Source organism: Grammomys surdaster, unplaced genomic scaffold (genome assembly GCF_004785775.1).
Source record: "Grammomys surdaster isolate TR1022 unplaced genomic scaffold, NIH_TR_1.0 372, whole genome shotgun sequence".
Taxonomy (NCBI): Eukaryota; Metazoa; Chordata; class Mammalia; order Rodentia; family Muridae; genus Grammomys; species Grammomys surdaster.
In genome coordinates, this window is record NW_021604791.1 from 9801110 (window position 1) to 9814720 (window position 13611).

The following is a 13611-nucleotide window of genomic DNA, read 5'->3' on the forward strand; positions in this document are numbered from 1 at the left end:
CTCTCTCTCTCTCTCTCTCTCTCTCTCTCTCTCTCTCTCTCTCTCTCCCCCCTCCCCTTTCTTTTTTTGTTTTTTAAGACAGGGTTCGTCTGTATAGCCCAGGCTATCCTGAAACTTGCTCTGTAGTCCAGGCTGGCCTCAAACTCAAAGAGATCCTCCTGCCTCTGCCTCCCAAGTGCTGGGATTAAAGGGTGCACCACCAATACCCGGCCAATTTTCTCATACTTTTGCATTTGCTTATATTATGTATAGCCTCCAGAGTGGTGTGGAATAATGAAGCAAAACCCAGCATCTTCTTTTTGTTTCTACATTTAATAGAAATTGACTTTATGTTTTGGAGCCTACGTTGCACAGCTTTTCACCATATTAACAAAGCGCTTGTGCCAATTGCTTATAAAGAGAAAGGTTTTATTATGGTTCCTAGACCATGGTTGGATTAGCCCACTGTTTCTAGGGCTCTGTTAGGATCACGTGGTAAATCGGAAACCAAGGAAGGAAGAGGGAGTGAGTAGTCAGAGTCCCACAGTTCCTCGGGGACTGCTTCTGGTTAAACCACCATGCCTTCTCCCAATAGTGCCACCCTTTGAACCAAGCCCATAACACATTTAACATCTAAGCTGTAGCCTTCTGATCCCAGCCCCAGAGGTTTTATATCTGTGTCGCTGTCACAGTGTAAAACGTGTTCCAACATTGCCCTAAAGTCCAAGTCCATGGCGTCCTCTGAAACTGAAGGCAAGATGAACTGTGAGCTCCTGAAAAAAAAAAAAAAAAAGAAAAAAGAAAGAAAGAAATCAAACAGAAATGTATGCTTCAAAGTTACATGTCTGGGCAGGCACAGAGTGAGCTGCCAGAAGCCAGAAATAGGAAAATGGTTAAGAGGTGCTGGCCCCAGGCAAGACTAGAACATCAGAATAGCAAGCATTGAATCCTAAAACTCCTTGTGGAGGACCTGGGGCCTGTTCTGGGGAATGACTCCCAAGGGTTTGGTTGGCCTTGGCTCACTGGCCTCATTCAGTGCATATGGCTTATCGCTTGGACAGGTTTTGCAGGTTGTCTGCAGCTTCCTGTAGTAGGTATTGTTGTATCCCAACTGCTGTGCATTCTTGGGCTATCAAGACGGCACAGTTCGCCCTGCTGTGAGCTAGCTAGTCTTACTGCTCACTCTTTGACCGCCCTCAGACTATCCTTTGGAACCTTGGTGGAAGCTGACTTAGTAACTCTGTAACTCTTGCATTCCGAGCGTGTGCTTAGCCAGCATCATGTGATGATGCCAAGTTCTGCTGTCAGTACCAGCTGTACCTGGGCCTGCTGAAACCCAAGCCACAGCATCCTTGGAGCATTTTACAGGGCGTTCTTGGAGGGCGGGGGGGGGGGGGGGGGGGGGGGGGGGGAAAGGCACTCAACCCAGGAAAGTCCTTGAAAGAAATTTGCATTGCTAGATTTCTAAGGTGGTCTGTGGCCTTGCAGATCTGGTGCTTGCTCCTGAGGCGACTCTCCCAAGGTCCCAGTGCAAACCCGTTGGCTCCTCTGTGCCTTTGTTGGGGCTAGCGACCACACCCCGCTTAACTGGACCGTGGCAGGCACTGCTTTTCTGGCCAAGCTGTAAATTTCCCAAAGCTTTTCACGTCGCCTTTTACTTTATTTGAGATCAGGGCTCACAGTGTGGCACAGACAGTGAGCTGGCAATCCTCCTGCTTCAGCTTTTATCCCAGACCCCTTCCAAATTCACGTATTTCTTTTTTCTTGTTAATACCACCTGAATCTATTTAGGGCTGTTCTTATACATGTGGGTGTGGTGTCAGCCACTGGAGCATGGCAACCTCCCAAGAGCCACACCCTGAAGAGAACCCGACTCTCCCTGCCCCAGCAGGCATTACCTGCTGATGGCTCTCAGCTAACTGTGGGGCCTCATGAACCACCCCGACATCCAGCATAGCCATTAAACACTGCCTTATTCTCTGGGGTTTAGAATGGTTTCTGAGCCGAGCTTCAGAAGTCATAAGGAGTCAAGAACTTTGGAGCTGGGAGTCTCTAGCAGAGTAAGTAATGGGTTATTTAGAAGACAGGTCATCATCCTCGAGCTTTAGTATATAGCATATTTCTGTGGTAGACTTCAAGTGAAAAACATTGAACACACGCCAGAGATGTCACAGGACTTCTATGTTTAGAAACTGTTTTTAGTGGGAACAGTTTAGATTAGGATAAATAAACATTTTTCGAAACAGCTGTTCGTAGAACAAGCGAAAGTTTTAATTTTGCTATCTGTTACAGCTGAATGAGAAGAAAAACACTGAACTAACTAGTGAGGGGGAAGTGAGTTCATTCACACACAGCAGAAGCAGGGTATTTAGGGATTAGAGTTAATAAGCTTTAGATACATGTTCTTAGTGGGGAGCATGCCAGCTTCCGAATATGGACTTTCATTATTTTATTTTTTTAAATTATTTTATTTATTTACATCCCAAATGTTCTCCCTTCCTATTCCCCCCTCCCAGAGTTCTTCTAGTCCTCCCTCCTCTCCTTTGCCTCTGAGAGGGTGGCTCACCCCTAACCCCCTTCCCTGGGGGCGGAGCATCAAGTCTCTACAGGATTAGGCACAGCATCCTCTTCCACTGAGGCCAGACAAGGCAGCCCTCTGTTACATATGTGCTGGGAGCCACTGACCAGCCTGTGGATGCTCTTTGGTTGGTGGCTTAGTCTCTGGGAGCTCTGACAGGTCCGAATTAGTTGATACTGTTGTTCTTCCCATGGGGCTGTTATCCCCTTCAGACCCCTTCAATCCTTTCCCTAACTCTTCCATAGGGGTCCCCGACCTCAGTCCAGTGGTTGGTTGCATTTGCATCTGTCTCAGTCAGCTGCTGGTAGAGCCTCTCAGAGGACAGCCATTCTAGGCTCCTGTCTGTAAGTACAACATGGCATCAGTAATAGTGTCAGGGTTTGGTGACCACCCATAGGATGGATCTAAGTTGGGCCAGTCACTGGTTGGCCTTTCCTTCAGTCTTTCCATTTATTTATTTATTTATTTATTTATTTATTTATTTATTTATTTAGGAGGGATTCCTATATAGCCCTGGCTTACCTGGAACTCACTATGTAGACCAAGTTCAATGAGATACGTGTCTGTCTGACTGTCTCAGTGTCTGAATGTTGGGATTAAAGCTGTGTACCATGCTGGCTCCATGTTTTTTTTATATTATTAAGATGCTAGGTCTTTCCTCCCACGTTAATGTGTAAGATATGTCTAGCCATGGCATGTGACTGACAGGGAATTTGGTATGTAGGAATATGTTTGCCGGGAGATGTTAATACTGTCTCAAGCATTGGATTTTTTTTTATGGTGGGAAAGCCAGGACTAAATCTCAGTAAACAAACCCAGAATAGCTGGTTAAATCTTGGGAGAGATAATCTGTATTAGTAGACAAAGAAACTCTCAGGCAGATGATAGACTAAAGTGGAATAAGTAAATGAACAAAGATCCAGCTGGAAAGTCTGACGTGGTAAACGGCATGTTAAGGGTCCCCATGAAACTTCGAGAACAGGATGTGTAAGCGATCGCTCTATTCCGGGGGAAACAAGATTACCAATGGCAAGTTCTGAGGAACTGGGACAGGGTCATGCTTCAGCGCCTCTTCTTCCATGTGAAGTGATAGTGATTTGGACCTAGTTAGCCAGGTGGTGGTGGCGGTGGCCACACACACCTTTAATTCCAGCACTTAAAAGGCAGAGGCATGTGGATCTCTGTGAGTTTGAGGCCAGCCTAGTCTATAATGAGAGGTCCAGGACAGCCAGGGCTACACAGAAGGGGTGGGGGCTGGGAGGAAGGGAGAGAGGGAGGTGGGATCAAGGAGGGGTACATTCAGTGCAGTTCCCCCAGGAACCTTCGAGGCAAGGTGACTCAGTGGTTAAAGGCACTCGCTGCCCAAGCCTGAGGAACCGAGTTCATCACCTAGTACTTACAAGGTCAAAGGAGAGAACTGACTCTCATGGGTTGTCCTCTGACTTCCACATGAGTGCAGTGACTTGTGACACACACACCCTGCCTCACACACACAATAAGTAAACAATGTAATAATTTTTAAAATGTTCTCTTTTCAGTGGTTAGTTTTGTGTAAGTGCCGAGTAGTGTCCCTTGTGTGGATGCCCCGACCCTCCCCACCACTCAGGGGCAGCTTGGCTGTGTCTGTTTTGGTGACTTTGGGTAAGCTGTTACAGGGTGCTGTAAACAGTGTGCCGGGTGTGGTGTGGACTTGTGGTTTAGTTCCTGCAGGTGGAAACCCTGAGCGACAATGATGGGTGTCACCTTTGTAGGAAACTACCAAGCCACCTCCCAAGCCTTTGCCTCCTCTTGCATTCTGTTTCTGCTCGTCCCTCTTCCTCCCTCACCAGTGGTCTGCTTGGGAGCTCTGCCACCCCACCCTTTGACAGTTCCTGAGCACTTACTGGGATGAGCATCTTTTAAGCTTCCCCTCTGTCTTCTCTGTGAAGTGCCTATTTTTAAGTCAAGTTGTTTTTCTTACTGTTGTGGTTTATGTATTTTGCATACAAACCCTTTATTATTTTTTTTTTCCTTCCTTGGGGGTAGCCTTCTCATCCTCATCACTGATCTTCTGCATTCTTTCCTAAGTTTTTCTTTCCATTCATGAGTCTTGACTTTGGCGTGTATATAACAAGCCCCATCTGAAATCAAGATCACCTAGATTTTTCTCCTATCTTCTGGGGGATATACAGTTTTTGAATTTTATGTTTAGGTCTCTGTGTTCCATTTTCAGTGAGTTTTGATGGGAGGTAAAAGTTTTGTCTAACTTCCTTTGCTTTTTCCCCCCCCTTAAACATGTGGGTGTCTAGTTGTTCCAGCCGAGTTTGTTGAAAAGTCTTTCTTTTTGTTGCCTTTCCTTTGCTCCCTTGTCACAGATCAGTTGACTATATTTGTGTGGCTCTATTTCTGGGCTGTCTGTTCTGTCCCCTTGATCTGTTTGTCTGTTCCTTTGCCAATAACACAATGCCTTGATTACTGGAGATTTATAAGTCCTAAAACCAGGTAGTGTCCATCCCTGGGCTTCATTCTCCTTCCTCGTTGTGTTGGCTCTCTCTTGAGATATTTTCTTGCTGTATAGACTTTTAGGATCAGTTCATTGGTGTCTATGAAATAACCCTCTGGCTTAGGTTTGCTTTTTCAACTAATTTTGCTTTTGATTTGTGAAGTCTTCTTATCCTCCTCCTCTTCTTCCTCCTCCTCCTCCTTCTTCGTTTTGCCTTTGATTTGTGAAGTCATCTTCCTCCTCATCCTCCTCTTCCTCTTCTTCTTGGTTTTAATAATTTTTCTAAGGCCCTTTCTTTCTTAGGTGCCATAAAAACTTATTGTTACTTGCTGTAAGCAGTAATGATCATAATAGTAAGCAACTCTGTGGTGCCACTGAATTTCTGTGCCACATAAACCTCTATATAAATATATGTAGTGGTTGTATCTGAGTTACATTAGCCTGTACCTACAAAGGAGTATGTGTGTGTGTGTGTGTATGTATGTGTGTATTCGTATGCATGCACACATGTACATGAGTGCATAAATGCGTATGTAAAGGTCGGAGGTCAATGTTAAGATGGGGGAATGGCTTGGGAAGGTAGCCTTTAGGTAGTTTCTTACAAAGGTGACAGCCATCATCGTCGCTCATGGTTTTCATCCGTAGGAACTAGACTACACGTCCACACCACACCCCACACACAGTTTACAGCACTTTTCGACAGCTTTCTTACAGTCACCAAAACAGACACAGCCAACCTGCCCTTGAATGGGAGGGAGGATGGGGGACATCCACATGAGGGACACTACTCGGCACTTACATGACAGAGGTCAAATGTCTTCCTAAATTATCTCCCAGCTTATTTTTGAAAAAGATTCACTCATTGAACCTGGAGATAACTGGTTTCAGCAAGGCTGGCTGATAGTGAACTGCAGAGATCCACCCATCTCAAGCCCATCCTCTGCCCCAGCAGTGGCATCCCAGGTACATGCCATCACACAGGTGGTGCATGCTTTTACATGAGTGCTGGGAATTGAAGTCTGGTCCAACAAGCATTTTATCTATTGAGCCACTCATGCAAAGAACCCTGAAGTCCATTGTTATAATGACCCCAGTGACATACCGGGCCAAGGGGTTATGTCTCTTCTCACTTGTCCTTTGCCTTTGACTGAATTTGAATTTATCAGGAGACAGGTGTTGTATTAATATGACAGCTGTTTTATTGTATATATCATCAGAGTGCTATAGAGAGTGAACTATATAAAAATACTAGCAATTGCCCTGTGTGTCGAGCTTAAGAGAAAATAGAAATGCTGAAGTGTAAACTGTTCAGTTGTTGCTTCATCCTAACATAGCTAGCTGTTCATGGTCAATGAGGTCACATCTAAAGAGTGTTTAATGTGACATTGGATTTTTCTGTTTGTAACTCAATGCCTGGACCATATTCCTAAGACTTACATTCTAACCTTTATGTTATTTTATTCCTTGATGGGCAGAATTCTATAATTGCATGTAGAGAAACATTACTGTTTGGTCTGGAGAGATGACTCATTGCTTACAAGTTCACTCTGCTCTTCTAGAGGATGTGGGTTCAGTTCTCACAACACCTGCAACTCCAGCTCTGAGGAATCCAGCACCCTCTTAAGGAGCTCTGTGAGCACTGTGCTCAGGGGCGCACACACTCACACAGACATACACATACACAATTAAAGCTTTAAATACTAAGAAAACACAATCCTCCTATATGACTTTATAAAATATTTAATTCAAGTGGTCAAGTGTCACCGAGCGTCTTGGTTAGGGTTTCTGTTGGTGTGATAAAACACCACGACCAAAAGCAGCGTCAGGGTAGGTAAACGGTTCAAGTTCACTGACACTTCCAGTTAACTGTCCATCTCTGTGAGAAGTCAGGGTAGGAAGCCAAGCACAACAGGAGGCTGGTGGCCGGAGCAGGATGGTGAGGCCTGGGGAAGCTCAGCTTGCTGGCTTGCTCCCTACGGCTTGCTCGGCCTGGTCCTCCTAGCCCTCTGACAGATGACAAATGTTGTCCAGTTTGTACTTATTATCAGAAAACTGGCAAATGTGAGTATTTTTTGTGCCTATTGGGCTCTTTATTTACTTATTTTCCATCCTTGTTGATTATTTTCTGTTTTTTTTATGGGAAGGTATTGGTAGTTTTCTACTTAATTTCATTTGTGTTTCGGGTTGGCTTTGAAAGTGGTTCATTCCCTGTGTAACATTCTCCAAGTTCTCTTCTGAGTTTCACTTTACTTTCCTGTATATATTCTTGCTGTTGTCATAAATTTAATACTGTGTTTTGTACATTTTTCTTGTGCCATTTGGTATTTCTGAATCATATCATTTCAGTTGCTCGTGCTGTTAACAGGGCTATAAAAACTTAAATTCTTCTCTAACTCTATGTTATTGGGATGTTTTATGACCTGAAATTTCAATGGGAAGACGCTTTTTTCCTTCCATTTTGTAGTAGTAAGTCCAATTTAGTAATAAGTAAAAGATAAATTGAAATATTGTTTTAACTTATTTAATATAAACACTTGGTGTTGGTGAAAGTTTGGGGTTGTAAGTGAGAACTGAAGTTTTCCCTGGAACCTTGACTTCCTTGACAAATGCCTTTCACTGCACAGTCATGAAGCCTTAGAGCAGTGGTCCTCACCCTTCCTAACACCGCTACCCTTTAATACACTTCCTCGTGGTGCTGTGGTGACCCCAAACCGTGGTGACCCCAAACCGTAAAGTCAATCTCGTTGCTACTTCACAACTGTAATGAATTGTAGTGTAAATCTTTTTGGAGCTAGAAGTTTGCCAAAGGATTCGGGACCCACAGGTTGAAAACCTTTGCCTTGGCACATTTATTCGTGATTACTTTCAAAGCGGGCAGAGGGCAGCAAGGGCAAGCCATTTGAGATGAGCTGTGTCTTTGGCTCTTCAGGGCCCCAAACTAATTTTTTTAAAAATTTAAGATCTCTGACTTTGTCCACAGTGACACTGGTTAATAGATTCCCCTCTCAATAATACACAATGTTGGATCGTGACACACCATAGACAAGCCGGCCATTGTTTGAGATAATGTGTGCTGTGTTCCAAGCACTGTGAATTGTTGTCTCGGATTATTTTTATGATACAGTTTTAATTTTTAGAATACAAAATGTATTTTACCTGGGTGCTAATAAAAGACACTTTTTAGATTCAATATTAACAGTTTGCAATCCTCTTCGGATAATTGTTGCAAATGTCTGTATCTTTACATACTGTGTTTTATGGAGTAGGCTTTTTAAGACGTGAGACACCGTCCCACCCCCTACCCCCAAGTGGGCTCAGCTGACTTGGCAACAACTTTGCCCGCCCCTGCTGACCTTGAACTTGTGACCGTAACTACCTCAGCCTTTGGATTGCTAGAATGCAAGCACGTGCCGTGCTCACTATGCCTGGCTTAGAGTAGACTTTTCTTTGATTTAAAAATGCAATGTAGGTTTCAAATTTATGTGTTTTATTAAACAAATTTGCTGTCCCGGTAGGACGCATACATCCACAGCTATTCAGTGTTTAAGCACCTATGTTCTGCACCCCCCTTTCAGGGCTGGGGTTAACTAGGTGACAGTTCCTTATATGGAGGAGGCAGGAGCTGAAGAGCAGGTTAGAGAGAAGTACAGGCTTTTGGATTCCAGAAGTCTGTAGGACACTAGGCCAGGAGAAGTCAAACAAGCCGGAGTTAGAGTCCAGTCTTTGTTAAGCCTCAGGCTGGGAAGATGGGCAGGGCTGGATGAGTTACAGGTGAGAGTGATGTAGCTTAATGCTCTCTCCACCATTTGCGACAGGCAGACAACCATCATCCCTATTGGGGCATTCATTGGTCACAGCATCTTCTTAAGTCTAAGAGAAGGTACCACAAGTTACTGCTGATTCCTGCCCCTCAGCCTAGTACCACAAAAACTGGACAAGGCTCCGAGCCTTTACTTTCAGAGTCCTCTTAGCCCAAGTTCCAGCCATCTCACCGGGTGTCTGAACTGGCATCCCCGGTGCCGTGGCTGGGTTCCTCGGATTCATTCGCCAGAGAAGCCAGAGAGATTTATAAGGACATGTCAGAGCCCATCCCTCCCCACTTAATACTTTTCACTAAATGTTCTTTACGAGTCCTAAAGGGCCGTCTGAGTGCCGCTCACATCCCCCTCCGCCCCTTCACCCGCCCTTGGTCTTTTTGCTCACCCGTGTTCAGTCTTGACTATTGCACTCCGTACTTCATCACTTAGGCCTGCAGCTAGCTGTAGCTTCTTTCATGAAGCCCCCACATGTGTGCCTTCTGAGGTAGCATCTTCCAGCTCCCAATCCTGTTCCTGTTGAATGTACTCATTTCTCATATTTTCTTCATTTCTCTGGACCAGTGGCTCGCAGCCTTCCTAATGCTGTGGCCCTTTAACACAGTTTCTCAGTCATAGTGACCCCCCAACCATAAAATTATTTTTGTTGCTACTTCAAAACTGTAATTTCGTGACTTTTGTTAATCATAAAGTAAATATTTTTGGGAGATAGAAGTTTGCCAAAGGGGTCACAGGTTGAGAACAGTTTAGACACTGACCAGAATCTAGTCATTTAATAAATATTTAGCTGTACACCTGAAGTGTGGCAGGCACTATTTCTAGGTATATGGGAACCATCTAGGCCAAAAACAGATCAAATGAGAACGCCTGATGTTTTGGAAACTGCACGAGTGAAAAGTGGAGAAATAGCCACTCCTTAGTAACCGTGCTGCCTGGCTGCACTGCAGATGTGTTAGGTAGGCACCAGCATGGCAAGCGTGAGAGAGATCTGGAGGAGGGCAACTGAGGTCGGGAGATCCGGGAGGGGATGAGGTGTGATTCCGCTGAGGTGCGTGCAGTAGGTCCAGGTTCACAGAGCCAGTTATTAATACAGGGCTCTTCTGTCTCTCTGATTTTAGCTTCAGCACCAGTCAGCAAAGTGAATAAGTTCTGTGCCGCTTCCAGCTTCCATTCCAGTTCGGGAAGAAAGAGCACCATCATGTCAAGCATCACGATTGACCCCGATGTCAAGCCTGGTGAATATGTCATCAAGAGTCTCTTTGCAGAATTTGCTGTTCAAGCTGAAAAGAAAATTGAAGTTGTAATGGCTGAACCCTTGGTGAGTAGAGCCATCCATAAATCTCATTTTTTTTTAACTTTTGCATTAGCTGCTGTAATATGAATTTTCCAAAGGGAATACTGTACTTGACCACATTAAGAGCTAGTATTGTTGTGAAGTGCCGATCCAGACAGCAGCAGTGGCTTCAGAATTCACCTTGGAGATCTCTAAGAGAAATCATGTGGCCAGATAAAACACCACAGGAAATAGAAGAGAATCTGTACTATTCTCCAGGTTGTTGTAAAGACTTAAATTAACTTAATTTAGTGAACATCTTTTTTTTTTTTAATTATTGTTTTTAAGTCAAGGTCTCACGTAGTTTGGGTTGGTCTTGAGCTTGCTGTGTAGCCAAAGGTGACCCTGAACGCTGGATCCTCCCACCATACCTGAGCTACACACATTTTACATTCACAATGGATGAGGAACAGTTAGAGAGTGGGACTGGAGGCGGTGATGAGGACAACGACCAAAAATAAGTGTCTGGCTTAGATCCTGTCGAGTCATAAACCAGGATGATGGTAGACAGCATGGTGGCCAGATACCTGGAGGAGAGAGTCATATGTGGTTCAGGCTGGAGTGAATCAGGGCCTGAAAAATAGAAGAGAAAGCAATAGAAGAATCTCTAGCATTCAGCATGTATTTAATAGAAGCAGGCTTGGAGTTAGAGCCGAGAGTTGCCATTGTTTGGGGTGATAGGGAAAAGGCAGGTAGCGTACTCAGGAGCCTCCCGAGGTGGTTAGGGGAATCAGATTGGGTTTTCATCTAGGTGTATTAAACTTGACTTACTAGCAGTCTGCCCATGTGGAATTGCTTGACGGGTGGCTGGGAATTCTTTGGGAGCTCTCCTAAGAGATGGCAGTAAGTGTGAAAGGGGGCATCCTCTACCTCAAAGGTGAGAGAACACTTGATATCAAAAGGAATGAAGGGCTGAATAGAAAGATCATCTCTGGGGCTGGAGAGATAGCTCAGCAGTTAAGAGCAGCACTGACTGCTTTCAAGAGGTCCTGAGTTCGATTCCCAGAAACCACATGGTGGCTTGCAACCATCTGTAATGGGGTCTGATGCCCTCTTCTGGTTTATGTCTGAAGAGAGCAATGGTGAACTTATATATATATATAAAATAAATCTTTTTTTTTTTTAAAAAAGAAAGATCATCCCCAATATGCAGACATGTGAGTTAAACAGAAGAAGACTGTTGGCTTTGCCAGGAGGGTGGAGAACTGTCTTAGCTCCTTGGCATTAGAGTGTTCAGGTGGCATTGGAGGTACAAATGGTATTTTAGGTGGCCCTTTGGGTTTGAAGGGAGTGAAGATGCCTCATGCCACAGGGATGCTGTAGAGGCTAGGGGACCGCTGTGATGAAGACGGAGGCCATAGTGCTGACTCATTTACCCAGCTGGGTTAGGAGTAAGTGTTCACTGCCAGTTGGAGTAACCGTTGCTCATCCAAGACCAAAAGCCAGTGAGTGGGGTATTGAGGCCTAAGGTTGGCTTCAGGACCTGTAGGCCTCTGCAGTTGGCTGTGTTTTCCTGGGACAGAGTGCAGAGAGGGAAGGCGGCAGCCTAGGGAAGTGGGCGGAAGCCTTGCTACACGTTCTCTGAATATTCTCAGCTGAGAACATTCTAAGCTGAGCTCCTTCCTAGTCATTAAGTAGAGGAAGCTACTCAGGCAAAAGTATCAATGAGGTAATGTGGTCTGGGGTTCCAGAAACCAGCCAGGTATGCATTCTCAAACGATGCACATCACTCTGCAGCTCAAACAACTCCAGAATTACTTTTTACAAATCAAATTAACGCTTTTCTTCTGCCAGCATACAAACACATACATATTTTGATAGCATGTGCATCATATAAATTGTTTTCTGGTTTTGGTTTTAGTTTTTCTTTTGAAGCAAGGTCTCACTATGTAGCTCTGGCTGTCCTGGAACTCACCACATAGGCCAGGCCATCCTCAGATTCAGAGATCCATGTGCTTTTGCCTTCCAAGTGCTGGGATCAAAGGCGTGCACCACCAGACCTGGCTCACAGTTTTGTTTTAAGAATTAAGGATTATAAAACCTAAAGCCGGGCAGTGGTGGCACACCCCTTTAATCCCAGGTCTTGGTAGGCAAAGTCAGGCGGATTTCTGAGTTCGAGGCCAGCCTGGTCTACAGAGTGAGTTCCAGAATAGCCAGGGTTATACAGAGAAACCCTGTGTCAAAAAAACAAGACAAAAAACCGTATAAAACCTTATGGACATAATTAAGAACCATAAGTTTTAATTATAAGTATGCTGAATCTACAAAATTTTAATTTCTCTTTTCAATGCTCTTTTAATGATACAGGAGCCATCTGCAACAGCTCATAGTAAGAAAACGGAAAAAAACTTCTCATGAGAAGTTTCAAAGAGAGATTTATAGTGTATCACATACCCAGCCCTATCACCCAGCTGCAGTTTCTTCTTGCACCACACACTTAAAAACACGACCTGTTTCATAAAATTCTTGGTAATAGTTTCATATGTCATGGTTCCTATCGAGTCTCAAATATTCTATATTCTTGAAAGAATTTTAATTCTGAGATTCTTCAGGTCTTGAGAGCAAAAGGATGTCCAAGAGAATTACGTAAGATAATGGAGTCTCTAAGTCAGCTCCTTGACCCCTTTCAGTTGGTCAAACCCAGTGTCATTCTGGAGATGGTGTGCAGGAGCGTGTAACCTCAGGAAGTGGCTTGTCTCGCCATCGTTTCCTTCCGCTCACTTGGCTTCTCCCGGTCTACAACACGGATGTCGTCACCGTCCTGCGCTGGTGCCCTCTCTGAGGACCAATAAGTTCAGGTTCCTTTCCAGTCATTCTAGGGGCTTCCCAGACTTGTGGTTGGTGCGAGGTCTGACTGCTCCACCTCAGGTGTCTTCACTGCAGCCTTTCTATTTAAAGTGCTCCAAACTCTCATTTTTTAAATTGTCTTTTTTTTTTTTTTTTTTTGACAGTCTGCTAAGCCCTAAACGTCCCCATTGCTTCCTCAACATTGTGGCTCTACACTAAGCTAAATGTTTGTTTTACTATCACATGTGCCTGCAAGGGCCGTGTAGTAATCTCCTCATAACATGTCAAACATGTATTTCTACACATGCGCACAGATGTATATGAATATGCATGAACATGAACATGTATATATGACTGTGTTGTATCATGGTTGGTTGTGTGTCTTCTCTGGGGTGGGTTACATGATGCCGGGAACCTGGTGTCACCCTGCAGGGTGGCCTGAGGTTTAGGTATCTCACAGAAATTTGCACTTTAATTGAATTTAACCCTAAGAGGCACTGTCCTGGCTAAGAAGACACGGTGCCACACTGCTCAAGGCAGAGCTTCAAATAGTTCCTTTAGAATCATCGGATGCTCTTTTACTCTTTGTCTAACAGGTTATTTCAGGGGCATCCGCTCTGCAATCTTAAAATGAGAT

General features: G+C 44.4%; 1 protein-coding gene across 3 annotated transcripts in view; it reads left to right on the forward strand.

The window, feature by feature from the left end:
* Positions 1 to 13611, forward strand: part of Fryl (FRY like transcription coactivator) — a 195509-nt gene that overhangs the window by 64339 nt on the left and 117559 nt on the right. For all 3 annotated transcript variants that reach the window (XM_028780843.1, XM_028780842.1, XM_028780845.1), the window contains exon 3: positions 9973 to 10172. In XM_028780843.1, coding sequence (XP_028636676.1) covers positions 10053 to 10172 — 120 coding nt within the window. In that variant the 5' untranslated portion in view covers positions 9973 to 10052. The remainder of the gene's footprint in view (positions 1 to 9972; positions 10173 to 13611) is intronic.